Here is a 19,974-nt window from a genome sequence, read left to right as displayed (position 1 = left end):
CTCACTCGCTGAATGTGAAGGAAAATTGAAGTTACACAACCCGCAGCCTCTGTAAACGGAGATAGGGAGGGCCTCGCAAAAGATGCTATTGTGTTTTGACGTACACAAGTAAACAAGTCTTGTCTAGTCTTTGTGGGTTCTGAAGTGATCTTTTAGCTTTCCAGTCTTGTTGATCTAAAATGTGCATCTGCTTTAGTTCAGGATGAAGGTACGTGCCACAGCCTGGCATCAGACTCCTAAATGGAGACTGTGTTTCATGAGTGTTTAATGTTACAGCAGTGGATTTATTATTGTATACTTTTACAGCTATTCACAATAACTTTCTAACAGTCTTCAGCATTTTTTCGGTTTTTAAATATTTTATGTTGTATGGTGCATGCTGGGATATGTCGATTTCAAGGATTCCAGCTTTTTAAGTGTGAATATTTTCTGAGTTTTATTCTTTTATTATAGTAAATATCTTTGATGTTGGATTGACTTTTAAGGGCTTGTGTTTTCCACAATTACACAGCATTTTATAGACCCTGGCGTGAATTAACGACATAATTGGTACCTTAATCAATAATACATTAGCAGCGGAAATAAATGATAGATATTGTTTTCTTTTCTTTTCTATTCACACACCTAATGTAGGCGATTTGACACTGACATTCAAAAGTTCCAGAGAACTGCGAGTCTGCATTACACGATCTGCTGAAAGATCATTTTTAATAACTAAAAGTAAATAAAGTATTAATTAGTGTTTATCATGTTATGTGCTGCTTTTAATTTGACTAAATATGAAGAAATGGAAGAGAAAAAGAGGAAAAATGTGGCTGAATAATGACTGGGTGTGACTGACATACTATATACAGTACACACACATTCGCACAACACTGACTTCTTCCCAGTTCCATCTTCAGAACCCCAAACACTGAAAACAAAATATCTTTTTTTTAGAGGAGACAGAAGTCGTATTTCTACACAAATAAAAGCAGAGATCTTATCGAGCTATCAATTTCAGACCAATGCATAAAAACCTCTTTAATGTAGCACGAGTCAACGTTATTTTGAAGGTGCCTGATAGAATCTGACCAGATACTAACAGCCTGGCCCCACCTCGCTGCTCTCACACCAAAATGAGATTGATTTTTGAACTGATTCTTGTTCAGGTCCCATAGCTTATTATAAAGATTCGGTGTCTTCCCTCACAACAGGTAACACACACACACACAGTGATCCTCTCAAGCACAAACATCGATACAGACACACACTGATAAATTGATCATTCGCACCACATATATGGGGCTTTTTTTTTGCTTAATTTCGCTGTCCTCCTCAATCCCATCCATTCCTTCGCCTTTACTTTCAACCTCTCTCTCGCTCCATCCTTTGTTCCTCACCACAGGACATTATGAGCTGCCGGCTCTCGCACCTGGTAACTACGGAAACAGCTTCTCATTAGACTACCGGAGGACTGTAGCAGGGAAGAGTCCCGTCGGGAGACTTCATCATCATAATCAGGTGCGCGCGCACACGTGTCAGGTGCGCACGCTCATTCAATAGAGCCCCCGTCCTCGCTCTTTCCTTCACTCACTTAACGCATTATCTCCCTCGAGCACTTGCCCACACGTACAGTAACAAAACACAGCAGACTTCCAGACCGGCATTACATTCAAATCGTTCACTCAACATGGCACCAATCCCACTCTAACAACATGCACGCAAACATACCAGGCGGTGGGCTGTTTAGTCAATACAAATGAGTGTAGAGTAATGTAATACAAAGGTACATTACAACACAATGCATCCATTTAGCTGCATTGAGTGGTGTGAGCGACGGCCATCCAGAACGTTTAGTGGCTAACAGAGTGAATCTGAATTGCAGCATTCAACACATAAATGATAGGATTTCATGTGTATTAGGAAACGTTGCAGCCTCAACTGTTAGCCTCGCCGCGTCTCCTCCTACCGCATCACTGCATGATATTACTAATGCTGATGAGAAACAATTAATATCTCTGAACTGGAAAGTGGCATTAAGAGCGACTGGTGGCTTTGTAAATGAATTAGTTGCCTCACTCCTCTTCTGTTTTTTAATCTACCCTCTCTGTCTCTTATTTCTGCTGCTACCTTTTCTTTCACTCTGTCCTCCGTCTATCCATCTCGGATTCTTTTTAACAGAGCTCATGTTTTTTCATTAGGTCTGGAGTGGTGTGAGAGAGAGAACTAAGAGAAGGACTGATTAGGTCTGTGGGGACGCACGTGCATGAGTGTGTGTGTGTGTGTGTGATAGATAATGTAAAGAGGGTACATGTGCTGACTTAATCAGGCAGAGTGGAAAGCATTAGATGCCACTGATTCCAGACCAGGGAGAGAAAAGGGAAGACGAGGGGATTGAGGCAAACATATGGCACAGGAAGAAAAAGGAGGGATGGGGTAAAGAGAAGGAGACAGAGAGAGAGAGAACAGAGCGATAAGGGAGTTGAAGAGAGAGAAATGAGGGAGGATGAGAGGTAGAAAGAGAGAAAACCAGATAAAAATAGAGACAAAAAGACGAGTGACCATGAGAAGAGGAGAGGAGAAAGAGATAGTCACACGAAAAAAAGATAATGAGTCATAAGAGACATGAGTGTCTCTTCATCCGGACAATTTGCAGGAATCCACACACAGCTCGACAAGCCTCCTCGCCTCGCTTTATCTCTCCTCTATTTCCTGACGTGGTCCGCAGCAGAAACAGGTCTTAGGATGTGGGTTTTTTTTTTTTTTTCTTCTAGCCAACCGTGAGCCATTATTCTGACCAGAAGAAACAAAAATACATAATATTGAGTCTAGCAATCCTCAACTGCAAGGCTCTGGCCGACACCTCAGCATCCTGCGAGCAATTACCTGCACAACAGCTGCGCAAGGAACCTGACCCGGCTAATTGACGCCGACACATTATTACAAGATAGTTAAACAACAGAGGACGGAAGTGCTCGGTGCAGGAGAAAATATAGCACAAAGTCAAAAGTCTATCCTCACTACAAGTATACTTTCAAAGCGGAGTCAAAGGGTCTTAGTGGGAACTACACTGTTCTGTATGGATGTAATTGGCATATTCTGCATAATGTAGGTAACCTAGTACAGTAGTTTGTATACAAGGCTAGCATGGAAAACAATCTTACACAATAATAATCTGATTGGGATCTTCTTTTTTAAATTGTTTTTGTATTATATTGAGCTGCGTGGTGATTTTGAGTATGGCAGTCTAATTTAGATAAAGAGTGCAACAGTCCAAAATCAGTATTGATGATTTTTTGTGGAAAGTTTCTGAATGCTCCAAGGTAGTGTATGCACATCCTAACATCTCAACAGAAAGGTTGTCCGCACACTGAATAGATAAAAGGTGATTTATTAAGAGCAATTACGCTGATTCAACATCAACAGCATTAATTGGAGACATAAAGTAGCAATAAAGTTCAAATTCTAGATTATAATTCATATATTTCATATCTCATTTTGTCTGTTACAATGTGTCTCCAGAAATAACACCTTTCCGATATGATTAGACTTTAAAGAATAGATCAACATTTTGGGAAATCCACTTGTTTGCTTTCTTGCCGAGAGTGAGACGATAGGATCAATACCATGCCCATGTCTACGAGAAATATGAAGATGATACAGCCAGCAGCTGCTTAGCTTAGCATAGCATAAACGCTGGAAGCAGGGATGAAAACCAAGCAAGGTTAACCTCACTAATAAACATGTTATATCTCCTTTTGTCAAATTTGTACAGAGACAGAAATGTGCTGTTCCTCCCTGCTTCCACTCTTTATGCTAAGCTAACTGCCTGCTATCTCTGGCTTCATTTTTAGCACATATAGGAGAGTGGTATCAATCGTCGTATCTAACTCTCCGTAATAAAGCCAATAGGCGAATTTCCCAAAATGTAATTTAAGCTGCTGATCTTAGATAGTGATTAAACATTGTATAAAGCAAACGATTATTTCATTAATGTAAAAGATAGTCTGTCATAAATGGTAAATTTAACATCTTTAGGTTTTGGACTGATTGCACAAAGTGGTTGGTGAAACAAGTAACCTGAAGAAGTTAAATAACTTCCCAGCATCCAAGTTTTCACTATTTCATGACATTTATAGACATAACGGTTGATGGATTCATCGAGAGAATAATCTGAAGATTAACTGATGATGAAAACACCCATTAGCTGCAGCCCTAGTGCATAAGGACAGGCAAACAGAGTCGGTGGTTCCCAGTTTTGAGTAATGTGTCCCTGTTGTACCTCGTGTTCAGGAAGAGCAATCATCCAGGAGTAGTAGGAGGACATCTGAGCTATTTAGCATAACTAGCTGCCACTGCAACCTGGACCCAAATAAGCAGAATGTTTTTAAATGCGTCTGTACTGTCCGTGTTCATTTGCATAACTTTCTTCTATAGGCAATCTCTCTTACATGTAGTTTTCCTCATACACACAAGGGAGGAATGAATGCTGAGGAAAAGTGATCTCATTCCCAACAGTGACCTTCTCTGTTCCTCCCTAATCTGAGGTCCATTGTTACTGGTCATCAGTTGACCTCTGTGGCCTTTGATTGAACCACAATAGACCAGAGACTTCCTGGTACCAAGGGACCAGCGTGAGAGCTGGTGGGAACCAGGCTCGGGATCTGATGAGGAAGTGTGTGCTTGTGGGTATGCGTAGTGCATTTGGAGAAAGAGAAAGAGAAATGTACCAATACTGTGTGGCGTGGTTGTTAGTGAAGTGGTGTCATCGGTACGTGCCAGAAAGCTTCTGCACACCAGAACTTGAGGGACTGCCTGTTTGTGTGCGCGTTTGGGAAGAAAGCAGGTGGTCAGATCAAGCAGAGGAAGAAGGGCAGGAGGAGGAGACAGAGATCACATCTGGCCCAGCTGGCTACCTTCTATCTGTGCTCCCTTCTCGTCTCTTCATCCACCTTTAAGTCCCCCATATCCACCCGCTTCCAGGCAATACAGACACACACGCACACACAAACTGCTTCTCTATCCACTTTCATCTCCTTCTTCATCTCTTCTGATCTGCAAACAAACTTGTCTCCTGTCCCCGACTTTATTTCTATTTATTTGTATGTCTGTTGCATCTGCAAACGAGAAAACAGAACTGATTTACCTTTAATAGGATTATATTTTCTGTTTTTATCCAGCTCGCTAATAGAACATGTTTACTGATATCCTGCTTTTCTCTTTCTGATTGTCACTTTAAACCTCTTCCTTCTCTCCCTTTGCTCCCCGTCTACTTTACTTAATCCATTTCAACCACATGGGATTGACCGTCGTGCTATAACTTATCACAAAAGGTGCCAAAAATCTTGGAAGAATCCCCACAATTAAACCCACAAAGGGCACGAACCGTGGCATATCTAAAATGTAAGTATTAACAGCAGTTCTCTCTACGGTCTAAACCACAGAAGTTCTCAGTCTTTGAATATTTATTTATTTTCTCCCAATCAACAAGTCACTAGGGAAAACATTAGCAATACTCAATATTTTTAAGAATCAGAAGTGAATGTATGGACAGATCATGTCTGTTTTCTACTACAGCCCATCTAGCCTTATCTACAGTTGGATTTGGTGTAAGGATGATTATGAATTATCACCACCGTTAAAAATTTGATTAGTCAAAAATGTATGAACTAAAAGGTGCAAAATTGTCTGATATTAACTCTCTTTCAGCTCTGTTTTGCTCTCCACCAACTTCGGTCTGGCTCTTTAGCTGCTAAATGCTCACCAGCTAGTCGCTAACTTTGTCTGTCATTTCGTACTGTATACTGCGTATTTAGCCTTTTCACTGAAATCAACTGTTGAGTACAGCGACAGTGAAACAAAGCAATAACACTGTGGGCCATAAAACCAAAACAATGAGCTAAAAGATGCTAAAAAATCTTAGGTGATAATTCCCTAAAGGTTCATCACTATGAGCAACACATTTCTCATAGAAGTAGTCATGTAGACCATTCAATTAAAGGCCTAAAAGATTTTTTTTTTTTAAAGAAATAAATAACTTTTAAAGCTGGTATCAATCAATATGAACCCGTGGACTTCACATTCAACACCAAGATCTGATGTGGATAATTCAACAAGCCTCCTAGTGGGACAGAATCTGAGACGGATTAACCCTTGCGAAGAGGCCTGCAATCAGCTCCTCAATCCTGTGAAAACCTTGATCGGGCATCAGTGCCTCGCTTTGTGTGCTTGTCACAGTTCAATCCCCCCACAGTTCAGTCCCTTCTGAGAACACCAAGGGAAGGTCAGGCTCACATAGCTGGAATACCTAAAGAGATGGATCTGTAGAGAATCTATCTGAACAAATCACAGGATTTTTATGAAAAGAAGAGAGTATGTTGACACAGTTCTGTGTCAAAATACCTTGAAGGGACACATGACTGCTAATGTAATCACTACACTTCTTACCTTCCTGAATACAATGCTGCCCAAGAAGTTACTACTATTACTACTACTATAGTTATTACTTCATTTAGTTTCTCACTTTGCTCAACTGCATTGCCAAAACATAGTGATTTCACCACAAGAAGAACAGAGTATCACCTACATACACACACAAATATTTATGTTGTAAATATTTTACACATTGTGCAAAAACAAAAAAAAAAGGAACTATTCAAATTAATTCAATGTATCCCCTGGTCCAAAATGAGTTTTAGTCATGCCACGTTCAATGTTCTGAATAGACTGTGGCTGACTATTTGAATTTATTTCAGTCATTTGAACACTTGATAGGTTTATATTTGCTGCTCTTTTATTATATACCCTTTGCTAGATTTGAAGATCTTGGAAAATATGCAGCCTGGGAACAATTGTTAGCTATGCCAAACCATTTTATAGCTATAGAAATGTGCTTTCCCAGAGCTAGAAAACACCAAATATATCCTGATGTTTGCGGGATTCCTGCATGATCAAAGAAACTTAAACAGAACTATAACTAATAAAATTCTTTGCTGATCTCAAAGGAGTTTTCTATTTCTGGTTGTGTCACGCAGAGGAGGTCAGAAGTCAACTATGCTACAGAATAACACTTCTGTTGCTGGTAGGGATTCAGTGTCTTGCTCAAGGACGCTTCCGCAGGCTGAATACTTGCCAGCGCGAAGGCTTGTATGTTGGTCGTTCAGTTGAAGGACAATGTCTCCAACTGCTCGACCACCCTGCAGGTCCAATCGCTCTACGGGGAATTGAGATTATCAAGGTTTAATAACCCCGCTAACTGAACAAGGGTACCGCTGCAGAGTTGACTGACCTTCATTCAGAATCTACACGGGTACTGAGTAACAGGGGGACATACACACCAACAGACACCGCGCAGATGAAAAGCCAGACACAGAAGGCACCGGGAGGAGCGCAGCCCCAATCTGTTAAAGATTAACGCTCGGCACTATCAGCACCTTGTCTGGCATGTACTAGTAATCTCCTTCTCTCTTCTGTCTGTCTCTGTGTTAGGGACTGCAGACAGGGTTTTCCTCAAAAGAGGATTCCCCGTCCACCCCTCCCCTCCCTCCTTCCTTCCTTCCTTCCTTCTTCCCGTCTCAAATCCTTCTGATAGAAGGAGGAGAGAGGTGTGAAGAATTGTTAGAGAATTGTAAGCCTGCTAAATTTGAAAACACATCTTTTGCTTTCTTTTCTTTTTGGCTTTACAGTTGCACTAAGCTGGTGACGTTAATATAACAGCGCTTTTTGTGAATACTCTAAAGAGCGGTTGAATACGAAGACGCCACTCTTGTTTTGTAGTGCTGACAGAGAGAACAGAGCTCTTACCACACAATGAAGTGCACCGTCACATCCAGTTCTTTCTATGAGTGTTTACTTTACTGCCAATATGGCCGGTGACACAATATAGGTAATATCATTGATCTGTATTTATGTTTATGTTGTCAGATGACTTCTCGGGAATAAAACAGTGGTTTGAGTGACTGTCTGAGGGCAGCAGCATGAGTTACTGTTCACCGTGGTTAAGAGGTAGCATTTACGAGCCCCAAACAAACCATTATTTTATTCTCATACAGTTGTCTGATAACACAGCTTTTGTTAGGATGACTTGTAGAGCATTAAAAGTAATTTTATTTGATTGACTGTCTCAGTGCAACGGCAGAGGAACTGCTCTTTGCCTTGTTTAACAGGTAGAATTTATGAGACACAATCAAATCACTATTTTATTCTTGTTGTTCATTTGTCTGTTGGCTGATAACAGAAACAGACTAGTAAATTGCATTTTTTGGTTATGCTGAAATAGAATAAAAACTACAAAACCCACCTGGACTGTGTATGTCCTGCTAACAGGAGGGGAGGAAGAAGAGGATTTAGATGTTTTCTTAAAGTTTTGGCGCATCAGTGAAGAGAACTTCTGAAAAATTACCTGAGAAAGCTTTGCTTGATGGAAGTCATTTTGACATGTAATTGGTATTTTCATTTTTATCCATCTTGGTGAGAACTAGGGCTGTCAACGAGTATTCTAAATTCAAATATATAATCAAATTGCAATAGGGTGCAATGAGCAATCAAACTGCATGATGGACAGGAGTCTCACAGTGTCACCTTCAATGATTGAAAGTGAAATGTAGCTCAGCAAATAATTCCCCTGCAACCATGTGGTCACGAGGAGCCACGCTTCCAATTCAAGCCTCGCATCCAGTGCACAAATAAACTACATTTAATACATGTACCATTATCACTAAAGGAGGCAGAGGAATAACTAAACATTTGGCACACTGAGCGACGAAGTACTGTGGCTAACAGAACTGAATAGTATGGGCTTAGCTAAAAGGAGAGCTATGAGTTTTTGAATATTAATGTAAACCGAGTAATTAGCCACTTTAAGAAAGAATGAAACAAAAATGAACTGGGTTGGGCTCGAGCTACAGCAACAGAAACACTAGTATACGTCAGTTATGTCATTGTGTTTGTTGTATAGGTTTATGAACGTTATGTGTAAAAAATAAAAGGTCTTTTTTTTTTACAAAGACTGTAACAGTACTTTAACAGTACTGGTGTGGACAAGGGAGAGGATGAGACATGGACCAGTACCAATTGGGTTCCAGCTATGTTTGACAAATCTAGTATACTGTTTCTTGGTCACAATTGTTAATGAAAACACAACACAACTACCACAACTAGAGCTAGTCAATACACAGACTAAAAGTGATGGCATTTATTTTGATAATAGCTTCATTTTTGTTTTTCAAGAAAAAAAATGCCCAAGATTCTCTAGTTCAAGCTCCCCGAGTGTTAGGATTTGCTGCTTTTCTTTGTCTGGTCTGATTGTGAACTTTGGGCTTGGGACGTACTTTAGTCCAAACAAATGAAAAAAAGGGAAAATATCGACAGTTCGCTACAACATTATAAACAATCTGCACAAGCTAAGACCTGGAGTTAGGAAGAGATGTGTGGTTCCAGCCTTACGCAATGATCCCAAACAGAAAGGTAACTTCGTCTTTGTATGAAAGAGAAGAAACAGGCATGTAACAGGCATCAGAATCTGTGTCTGGAGAGAAAATGTGAGATCAATGCAGGAGTTAGGTGGGAAGACAGGGAGGAAAGATGCAAGAGGGATGAGATGATGAGCAAGGAAGTAAGAAAGCAGGAGAGTTGGGGGGAGAGAGAATTAAGGAGAGGGTAGAAAGAGGCAGAGAGTGTAGACACAAAGACAAAGTGTCACCAGAAGTTGGTCTATTAATAGACTCGCTCTGCTTCTATAGCTTTAATTCTCCCCTTGAGGTCTTAAATAAGAGCGGTTCTTCCTCTGACTTAGTCACACACGGAAATAGAGAGAGAGAGAGAGAGAGAGAGAGAGAGAGAAAATCAGGGACAGACAAACTCTCATCTCCAACTTCTGTTTTCATGGGGGGATTCGGGAAATCTTGTCAAGTGAATAGGATTGAAGTGTGTGCGTGCGTCTGTGCGAGAACACCTTCGGGGAGTTGTGGTGGTGGTGGTGGTGGTGGGGGGGTGCCTACTGCTTTCTGTCAGGAAAAGAGAGTGACACCGAATGGCAGGCAGGCAGGCAGACTTAGATGCACACAGGTAGAGTACGGCAAGAAAAACAAGCAGTTGAACCCAGCCAAAAGGCTCCGGAGAGAACACGCGGCTAAAAATAACCAGACATCAGAACGGGACGGGAACAGAAGCACTGAATGTTCCCAAACACACGCACACTAACACAGGCGCAGACAAAGCCTATTTAAAACCATGTACTAACATTACTTAATACACTAAATGTGTAAAATGAGTATGTTGTGTTCACTCTGTACAGTACAGTACAGTATATTGGATTTGCGTGTAGGCGAGCGGACGGCAAGCGTTCCCGTGAAAAGGCCCAGTAAAGTGAAAAGGTTAAATAAATTCTACACTAGATTGTTGAGAAAGACTTTTCCCCGTTTACCAATGAAAGAAAAGCATGCAATTAAGAATTTGTCAGAGTCACTGATTTAATCTTGCATCTCAAAAATGTTAGCTTTTCAGAAACTAATAATCAATCTTGTTTCAAGCGTGATGACTAAGGATGGAGGAAGTGTTTTGAGACAAAGACACTGGATTTTCTTTAATCCTTCGAGTTATCTGAAATGTTTTTAACTTGGTTGTTTAATTGTTTTAAAGCTGCATTAATTGACTTTTTTGCATCTGATCCCTGGTTGATACAGAAATATTGATTAGTGCAGCTCTGACGTCTTATTTCTCGTTTACATCTACAGCAGCACTTCCAGGGGTGTAATGCTTTTCAACATTAACATTACTTTGATAATAGCAATAGCAGTCACACCCTAAAAATGTTTAAATGGTCATTTATTAAGCAGGTACTGAAATGGTCATTTTCACTTTTACTTAAGTCATTTCCTAATGGGAGTAATTGTACTTTTGCTTTAGTATAGATTTTCAGTACCCCACCCACTTCTGACTGACCATATCTAAGAGGCAACTCGCCACTCGCTCATCAATATTTACTTATAGGAAACATATATAATTCAGGTATATTTGGAGCGCTGACCTCTGTAAAAGCGCTTCATCTTTTTTGCTGCGTGTTGTTTAACAAGTGCTATAGCTGAAGGAGTCGGAGAGGATCTGGGAAGTTAAAGATGTGGTTAACTTCATTATTTAATAATAAATGAGGACATGAACGTGTGGAATTATGCAAAAGCAAGTTAATTACATTGGGACTTTCTAGCATGACTATTAACATGGCTAATGTCATTACATGTAGCCAGCCAATTTACAGCACACGAACACCTGAAGTAATGCAACAAATATTTTATACATCTTGAATTATGTATTAGACTAAATAAAAGCAGGCTGCTTCTATACGGCTGTTTTACAGCATAATATGGTCGTTCCAAGTCCAGCTGAATGTGTTCCAGTGCTAACTGTGCAGTGATATTTGTTCACTCAATCACTACAAGAGTGCGCAGTGGGTATTAAAAATTCCCTGACTGTAGCGTGTAGCATGTTTGAGACTGAAGCAGTCCCGGGAGACGCACAAACACCGCTGCAATGTCTCCCTCTTCCCACACGCAAACACACAGAGTCTCACACACTCACACTTGACGTACATTCCCCCGGGCTTCGCTTGAAACAGACGTATCCAGACAGTCAGCAGTAAGCCTTTTTCCTGCCTGGTAGTCTAAACTGGGCCTATCTTGGCTCTGCAGCAGGGGAGGGGCTGTCCCGCTCTGTTTAGATAGCATTAGACTCACCTACAATCACTTGAGACACAGGCGTCCCCACCGTGTTACTAACCAGCTACACCCTGCAGCAGGTCTATCAGGGCTGGAATCAATGCAACACAAATAGCAGGATATAAGCTGGACTATTTTTATCCTTAAACGTCTTTAAATCACACTGAACCTTTTCAATTCCCTGAATACTTTCTTTAGCCGTATTCAATGGAAGGCTGTGAATCACTCCCTGTGTGTACACTGTGTAGTGAAGAGAGCGGAAGAGTAAAGAATAAAAAAGGGAACAGAGTGACAGAATAGCAGAAAAGGGAAAACACTACATATAGGCAGGAACCAAAAATCTAAATGCAACAGCAGATATATTGATTGTAATTTGAATTCTCCACACTTTGTGTAAAGAATAATTAACTATAATATGACACTGAAGCAACTTTGCATATTTTTTTTTCATTTTTCATTAGGCCCCATATTAAAATGCCCAACTTTACAGCAGAAATAAACATGTTTACGACCTGGTACAAAAAATGAGTGTGGTCGCAAATTTCTCTGTTCATGACAACTGTTACATAACTCACCCGTTTAAATGACAGCATATTAAGGCTTTAAGTTATGCATAATTAAGGACGTGCCTGTTTTGAGTGTCAGGTGGGTGCCGTCACTGGTGGCTGGTTTCAGGAACCACGTTTCATTCAACACTTTACTATAGAAACTTATGGTTGGCGTCACTAGACAGTGGATTCAAAGGTTTTTCCCCTTTTCAACAAGTCAAAATAGTGTTGACTTTCAGCTATTGGCAATGTAAGACATCCCTTCAAAACATGTGCGAGGAGCAATAATGCTGTTGAGTTCAAATTCCCCTTGGAAAACGGCTAACTAGCTTTCACGCAGAAATTAGGTAGTTCGTCCAGCTTGCTAACGTTAGCACTTATTCCCATAGGACGTTCATTTTCTGTCATGTCATTTCAACACCTGCTTACTAATAAACTGCACTGCACACACTCAGTGTTGTACTTGTCTCACATTACAGAGATGAGGAAATCTAGCTAGCGTCTCGCTTTCATGGGTCCGGTTGGGGGTGATGACAAATGACGGACTGTCACAACTCACAGCAACAGATGGTCCTGTACCAGCGGCAACATGGAGTCACTAACATACAGAATAACAGAGCAACGTAGAGAGTGCTCAAATCATGGAAGGGAGTGAAGCAAAACGCTATGAACGCCGGCTGTTTTAAGCACTGCAACATCTGACACACAAACACAGACACATGTACACAGGCACAAAGAAAAGGTCCGTCAAGGTGACCCACAAGCTCCCGTCTGAAATAGAGCTGTAAAGTTTGAATGGGCACCAACTCACTGGAGGCTGAAACACAAACCACATCAACATGAGCTCAATAACCTACTGTACACAGTGCCTTTGTCTGCCTGCTAAACTAACCCAAAGACACACAGACACAGGAGCCTAGACAAAGTGTTGGCATGGAGGACTACTCTAGCACCACATCAATTTGTCATGCAAGTGTAACCTAGTTTTAAAGGTTTGGCTAAAATTGGCCCCAACACAACATGGTGTTAAAAGACATTAGGGCCAGCAGCTCAGCCAGCTGGTAAAAATGATGTGGCATGTTGTATTAAGCTACCATAACCTTAGCTGCTACTGAGTAAAAAGCCTGAACATGACCTCAGTAGCAGGATAGCCTGACTAAGCAGCTGAGTGGTTGAGATTTCTGTTGAGAATGGCAAGTAGGGTTGGTTTAAAACTGCGTGAGGGCGGAAAGACAATACAATAGAAGACAATAGTCATTTTGACTCTGGCTAGCAAGTTTGTCCACCTGACACGTTGGTAAGCAACTTTTAGAGGTCCTGTTATAGCATGAAAAACCAACACTACCAGTCAACTGTTTTAGAAATTCAAACAAATACAGATTTCTTTCCTTCCCTTTATTGTTATACTTTCTGTATTTGCTAGGATGTGAAGGTGTCAGTGTCTGCAAACCCTGTACGTGACTACAAACCTGAGTTAACACACACATCAATGTATGCAGACACTCCTTGTGTACACCTATTTTATAGTATACATAGCTATTTTCAAACCAGCACTACCTGCAGCACTGTACAAGCAATGCACATACAAAAAAAATGCATCTAGCAACCGGCAACAAAGCTAGAAAGAGGGTCAAATATGTGTCAGATGTTTCCTGGCTACACAACTTTTCAATGTAATCACGCAACCACACAGAGGCAACTACACAAGAGCTGCTGCCCATTAGAGACACAATAAACAGGTACAATGTGGATGGATTCAGCATTCCCTACAGAGGAATTCTCTTGTCACCTGTTCCTGTTCTATGACGGGTCAAAGGTCAAGCTCAGTTGAAGGAATGCGCTCTCTCAAATAAGAAAATCATTGTGTTGAGCAAAGGCATTTTTTCCCTGCCGGTCGACATTTCACATCCTAAAGAGCTGCAGGGACTTAAGGCTACAGTATGCTTGAAACTAACTAGTGTTTTTAGCTCAAAGGTGGGGCGGAAAGCCAGCCCTAACCCTCCTCGAAGGTGTTCTTGATACTGAAACTTATTTTTACACATCAAAGTAACACCCATTGTCAGATGCCGTCCCCTCTGATCAACTGAGAAGCACTTTGACTGAAGCACAACGATACCTTTACTGAGCATTAATTCGTGACATCTCCTTGACACCTCTGAAGTTTGTGGTCACAACTTGGTCACCTCCCTGACTAGAGCACAGCGCGGTTAGGCTGAGCACACAGATACACATCGTCATCTACAGCTACGTCGGCTGGAAAGAGAGTCAAAACGAAAAAAGGTCTTCTCGTGTGTGCTTCTTCTGAATCACCTGCCAAAGCTGATTTCCCCTCAACTCTCACTCTCCCCCCCGTTCCTCTGATTCACCCTTTTGAAGACAATGACAGGAACATTTTGGACAGAGAAGACAGATGGTTTAGAGGAGGCGTGAAGAAGGCCATCAACAGTACATCAGGCTGGATCAACCATCCCCGAACAAAGCCGGAGTGGGATTGTGGTATCGCTCTAACCAGCCACTTACATCGGTGCATTCACCTCCATTTATGTGCCTCCAATGACTGTTACATGACTACCAAGTGCCTCTCATGGGATGTCAAGGTGTGAATTGCTATCAGGGGTCAAGCGCTAGAGAAACACCCCAGCAGTCATTCAGTAAAGCGGATAAATAGCAAGAGAACAAGCTAATTCTTCCTTATTTACCGTGGTGAGATATTCCACTACCTGGATTACTGGGAAGCTTCATTAGAGTCTCATTCAATGCTTCTAAGAACTGCTCCACAAACACCCAGCTCAGCCGCATAAACAAAGGTTGTAAAAACAACACCATTACTGAGGCTGCAGCCCATTTCACCATCCAACTTCCCCTGTCAACTTAAGTCCATTTAACACAAGCCAGTTGGCTGGAGCGCTGCCATGACAACAGAGTGCCGGCGAAGGGGAAACTCGACTTCAGTTTAAATGTCACAACTTCTCTCTAACAGCTGTAAGATGGTGAAACAATCAGCGGTTCAATGGCGCCAAAGTGGGAAGAAGTGGCCTCCAGAGTGTGCGTGTGTGCGCGCCACGGCAATCAGTTAGCTGCTTATAAAGCCTGCATTAAACACGCAGCATCTCTCACCTTGACAACCCGCCAACTGCGAGCAGACAAAGGCGTATTCCAGCAGAACTGGACCCTCCTTCATTGATTTTTTTTTACGCCGATAATTTCCACAAATCGAGGGGGCTTTTTGGAGCTGATGGGAAGGACTCGTCATTTTTGCCGCCGACACACAAGCTGGGGTTAATTGAGGTGGACAGTCCAAATCATGACACTAAATGGCTTTAAAGCTGCACTTATTTTCGCCGGTGGTGCGTGAATGTCACGGCTGCTCGAGCTACCGGCGGACCCCCTCTGACCCTCACGCACTCACTGCCGGCCGCTGGGGGCTGGCATCGCTAAAAGGCGTCTGCCAGGGTTATCCGGTTATTGGGTCTAGATGCAAATATGCCGGTGAGATCATTCACAGTTTGCCGTCAGACAGTCACAGCTGCTTGCGGTGAAACTGTGCCAATGGGAGAGAGCGATAGAAAAAGATGGTTGTGTGTGTGTTACTGTGTGTATGTGGGTGGGGGGCTCTGACTTTTTTTTTTTTTTTTTGAAAGAAAAACAGACCATGTTAGCGAAAACACAACCTAACGTAGGTTTTTAGTGTCAAAGCCTGTCAGGTTGCTGTACGTTTCTCCCTTACCACTTACAAATGGCTCAGCAGGCATACAATTCACTCCTCAGTGGACTTGGTAGCTGACTCACACACCAACTTGCTGGCTGGCTGGCTGGCTGGCTGAGCTGCCAACTGCCCCCTTGCCGTCACAGACCCTGTTAAAAACTGCAGTATCTTGTTTGCAGATGTATCTAGACTGCGCCAATATCCAGCTGATGTGGCCTGCGTGCAGTTCGGCTTCCGAATGCCTTTTAAATGTGTCTCGACTGAGAACTTGTGATTGGATTTCACTTGCCTTCATCATATTTGACGCGCGTTTAGATTCCACCATACTGCTGCTGACTATAGGAGTTATTAGGCATCTGGCCACGGGGGCAGGGTTGAAAAGCTTTTGGCCACAGGAAGGATAGATTCCGATTGGCTGGAAGGTGTGGAGTCACTTTTAGCAACTGGACCGTATCTGCATTATAGGTGTGCAGTCAGAAATGTGTGCATCGAAAGGCAGTGAACGTGGACGTCGGGTGGCCCTTAAACCACACATACATCACAATCATCTACATCCTACTGTGTGTTGAGCTTTGTACGGAGTGATTCAGTCAGATTAGATTGCCTACGTAAACCCTGGAGGAAAAATCTAAATGTTTTTTTTTTTCTTACCTGTCATTCAGCAGCGGCTTGTATTTTGAAAGGTATTATCCTAATCTCGCAGACATCTTTTATCTATCCAAAAAAATATATTTAAAAAAAAAAAGGAAATCCCAGATAAAACCAGGAAAATGTTGGGTTTGAAAGTTGTTTTTGGCCCACAGAAACATTTTATCAGTACAGACAGACTGAAGACATCTGTGAGATAACAATGCAACTCACTGCTGATAGTTAGGGACATATTATCATTTAATACACTATATATTCAGGCTGCAACTAACAATTAATCTGTGGACGATTTTCTCAATTAACTAAATAATTAAATTATTCAGAAAATTATGAAAAATGTCGATCATGGTTATCCATTAAGATAATCAGTTTACTTTCATAAAGGACTAAATCAGATAAACTAAAATCTGATAATTTGGACATTTTCTTCTTAAAAAATGACTAATTAAACTATTAATTGATGATCAAAACATCGACGCATCCACACGGACTTCCAATATCCAGCTGTTAGAGGCGAGTGATCAGATCCTTTTATCATTAGGTACGAATAGGGCTGACTCAATCTTACCTGGCTGCCTGAGTTCATTACATTACTGGATGGTTGGGCAGCTGGCTCGCTAGTTGACTGAGTAATGATCGAACACACTGCCTGCCAGCCTCCCTGGCTCGCTAACCCACTCACAGATTGACTACCTGCCCGCCTGAATGACGACCACACTGAAGCCCGCCTTTATTCCTGCACGCCGGCCACTCTTCCTTCAAACACCAACAACACGAAGCGACAGCCTGACGACGCCGGATGTTACCTTCGTGGTGAAAAAACAGGGGGCCAATAACATGACAATCAGGGCTCCGTGCAATGCGCCACTCGCTGACCATCCCCCTCCCCGCCCCCCCGCAGCACCGAGGTCGTTGCTCTCACAAAGAAATCGATATCCAGCAATGATTAAGCTTGACGCGGCGTATCGGCTGTAAAAAGGTCTGGCCAAGTTCACAAAAGGAGCGGAGACGATACATGACTTTTTGTTGAACGTCAGCAGCTGAGTGCCTGTGAGCGAGGAGGAGTTGACGGATGTGATGCAGCTGGGCCGGGAGCATCGATCAAACACGTTCATCCCGCGCCGACAAAAAGGCCCGCTTCCCAGAAACAGACCTTCAGCAGTAAAGTCCGACACGAGCTCCACCGTTACCCACAGGCCCCTTGCTTGAGTCATTTTCATATCTAATAAATGTATTCATTCACTCTCTTTTTGTGTCGTCCCACTTGCATCACTTGCCACCTTCAACGTGACTCAGTTTAATATCAGCGGGCTGCGCCGGCGGTGGGAGGGCGTGATCCACGCGTCGTCACCAAAGCAGATACGTGAAAAGGACAACCAGGAACCCACTACCGAAGGAAATCCAAATGACATCAGCAACCAAGATCCAGGACATTGCTGTATGTGCTTTTTCTGACGACATTCATTCGTTGTGTGAGAAAAAAAATAAAATAAAATGCCACCAAGGAAGGAACTATGATGTTTCCTGAGATTTTAGAGTGTACAATCTGTCCTTTCTGGGCTGCAGGTCTGATGAAAAACCTGTTCTCTGCTGCTTTTGTTGCTCGTGTTGTTATCTGTGTGTGACTTGCCTTGAAGTCGGTACAACAGGAACCCGCTTTTAGAGTTTTGTAACTCATCCAGCCCCCCGGCCATTACCGAGATGTTGATGGAAGTCACAAATTGCCCTGCAAACAAGTTGCGGCCTACAGCGTAAACAAATGCGAGGAGTCCTTTGTTTGCCTAAGTTCTGGGTTAAAGGTCCATTGTGTAACATTTAGGAGGATCTATTGGCCGAAATATAACACTGATAACTATGTTTTCATTAGTATTTAATCACCTGAAAATAAGAGTCTTTGTGTTTTCGTTACCTTCGTTTTAAGTCCCCTTCCGGTGAGGCTGCCGTGTTGAACGTGCCATGTTTCTACAGTAGCCCATGATGGACAAACCGAACAGTGGCTCTAGATAGGGCCACCATATTGTCTCCTACATGCTTGGAAGGGTGAGGCGAGTTGGTTGCAATCTGCAATCCGACCTCTAGATGCCATTAAATCCTACGCACTGGACCTTTAGTAGAAACTGGATTAGTGGCGGAACAGCTTGTCGATTAACGTCTCAGTCGATCAACAAACCAACTACTTTGATGATAAATTAATCCTTTAGTCATTAATCAAGCAAACAAGAGCGATTTCCAGCCTCTCAAATGTCAAGATTTACTGCTTTTCACTGTTTTCTAGCATTTAAAATGTAATATCTATGGGGTTTCCCCTGTTTCACCGCATTAATAACAGACTTTTGGATCATCTTTAATGTTGTTTTCAGGTCCCAAAAGGGTTTTTTATTGTCATATACGGAAAATTAAGCAATTTGAACAACTCACGTGGAGGTCTGGAGAAGATGGTGTGCACATTAATCAATAAGCCTCACTTACAGCCCTTATCTAAAGACTATACCATCGATTCTGCGACATCTTGAAGGGAACTGTTCACCACTTCCTGACATGTCAAAGTATAGAAACGTAACCAATCGATGTAAACAGACGTAGATGTAAACCGAGAGCTTAACAGATGAGGAAATGAATCATCAGTTGTAGCTTCAGTCGAGCACTTCCACTGGATATTTGACTTTTAAGGAGGTTACCTTTACATTTATAGACCAAAATATTGATCAAAATCGATACGAAAACGGCCAAATATCGACTCCGGTTGACGTCGCTGACGTGCGTACGCTTGACAGTTAACAGGCTTCACGTTGAGCCCCCCCCGAATCCCAACATTTGGATCATTTTGTTTCGCTTCCTGACTGCTATGTAGTGTGAAGGAATGTGTGCATGAGAGAGCTTCAGCACTATCAGCCCAGAGGACCGGTATGTCTGCTTTTGTGTGTGTGTGTGTGTGTGTGTGTGTGTGTGTGACAGCCCTGCAGCTTTTTTTAAGGAGGACATATACTCACAGTCAAGGTGTTTCTTCTTGGGTCCGCTGACTTCATGTGTGGTGGCTTTGCACACAGCCTTGCTGATGGCCGACCCGGTCATGCTGTGCTGTGCTGCTGCGATCCGATCCGTGATAGACTGGCCCGACATCGCTTCTATTTTCTCTCACACACACACAAACACACAAACACACACTACTACACTGCTTTTTCTTCTTTCTTTTCACCCTCCTTCTATCAGCTAGAACAGCCCAGCGACGATCCGATCAATGGATCAACTCCCTGCAGGGGAGGAGGTAAAGGGTCGCGATCAGACACCCTAATGTTGGAGGTTTTTTTTTTTTCTTTCTCCAGGTGCAAAACCTGTGCAGTGATGTCAGATCACTGGCGGCAACAACAACAACAACAAC

At 42.3% G+C, this 19,974-nt stretch overlaps 1 protein-coding gene across 3 annotated transcripts in view; it reads right to left on the bottom strand.

Annotated features, from left to right (window-relative positions):
• si:ch211-200p22.4 (phosphatidylinositol-binding clathrin assembly protein) overlaps positions 1-19,968 on the bottom strand; it is a 61,310-nt gene extending 41,342 nt beyond the window's left edge. For all 3 annotated transcript variants that reach the window (XM_035675127.1, XM_035675129.1, XM_035675128.1), the window contains exon 1: positions 19,586-19,968. In XM_035675127.1, coding sequence (XP_035531020.1) covers positions 19,586-19,715 — 130 coding nt within the window. In that variant the 5' untranslated portion in view covers positions 19,716-19,968. The remainder of the gene's footprint in view (positions 1-19,585) is intronic.
• Between the last annotated feature and the right edge of the window lie 6 nt (positions 19,969-19,974).

The sequence above is a fragment of the Morone saxatilis genome, unplaced genomic scaffold, assembly GCF_004916995.1.
Source record: "Morone saxatilis isolate NCDOM2014 unplaced genomic scaffold, NCSU_SB_2.0 Contig4, whole genome shotgun sequence".
Lineage (NCBI taxonomy): Eukaryota > Metazoa > Chordata > Actinopteri > Moronidae > Morone > Morone saxatilis.
The sequence above is the reverse complement of the archived record's forward strand: the minus strand, read 5'-3'. Positions and strand labels throughout refer to the sequence as shown.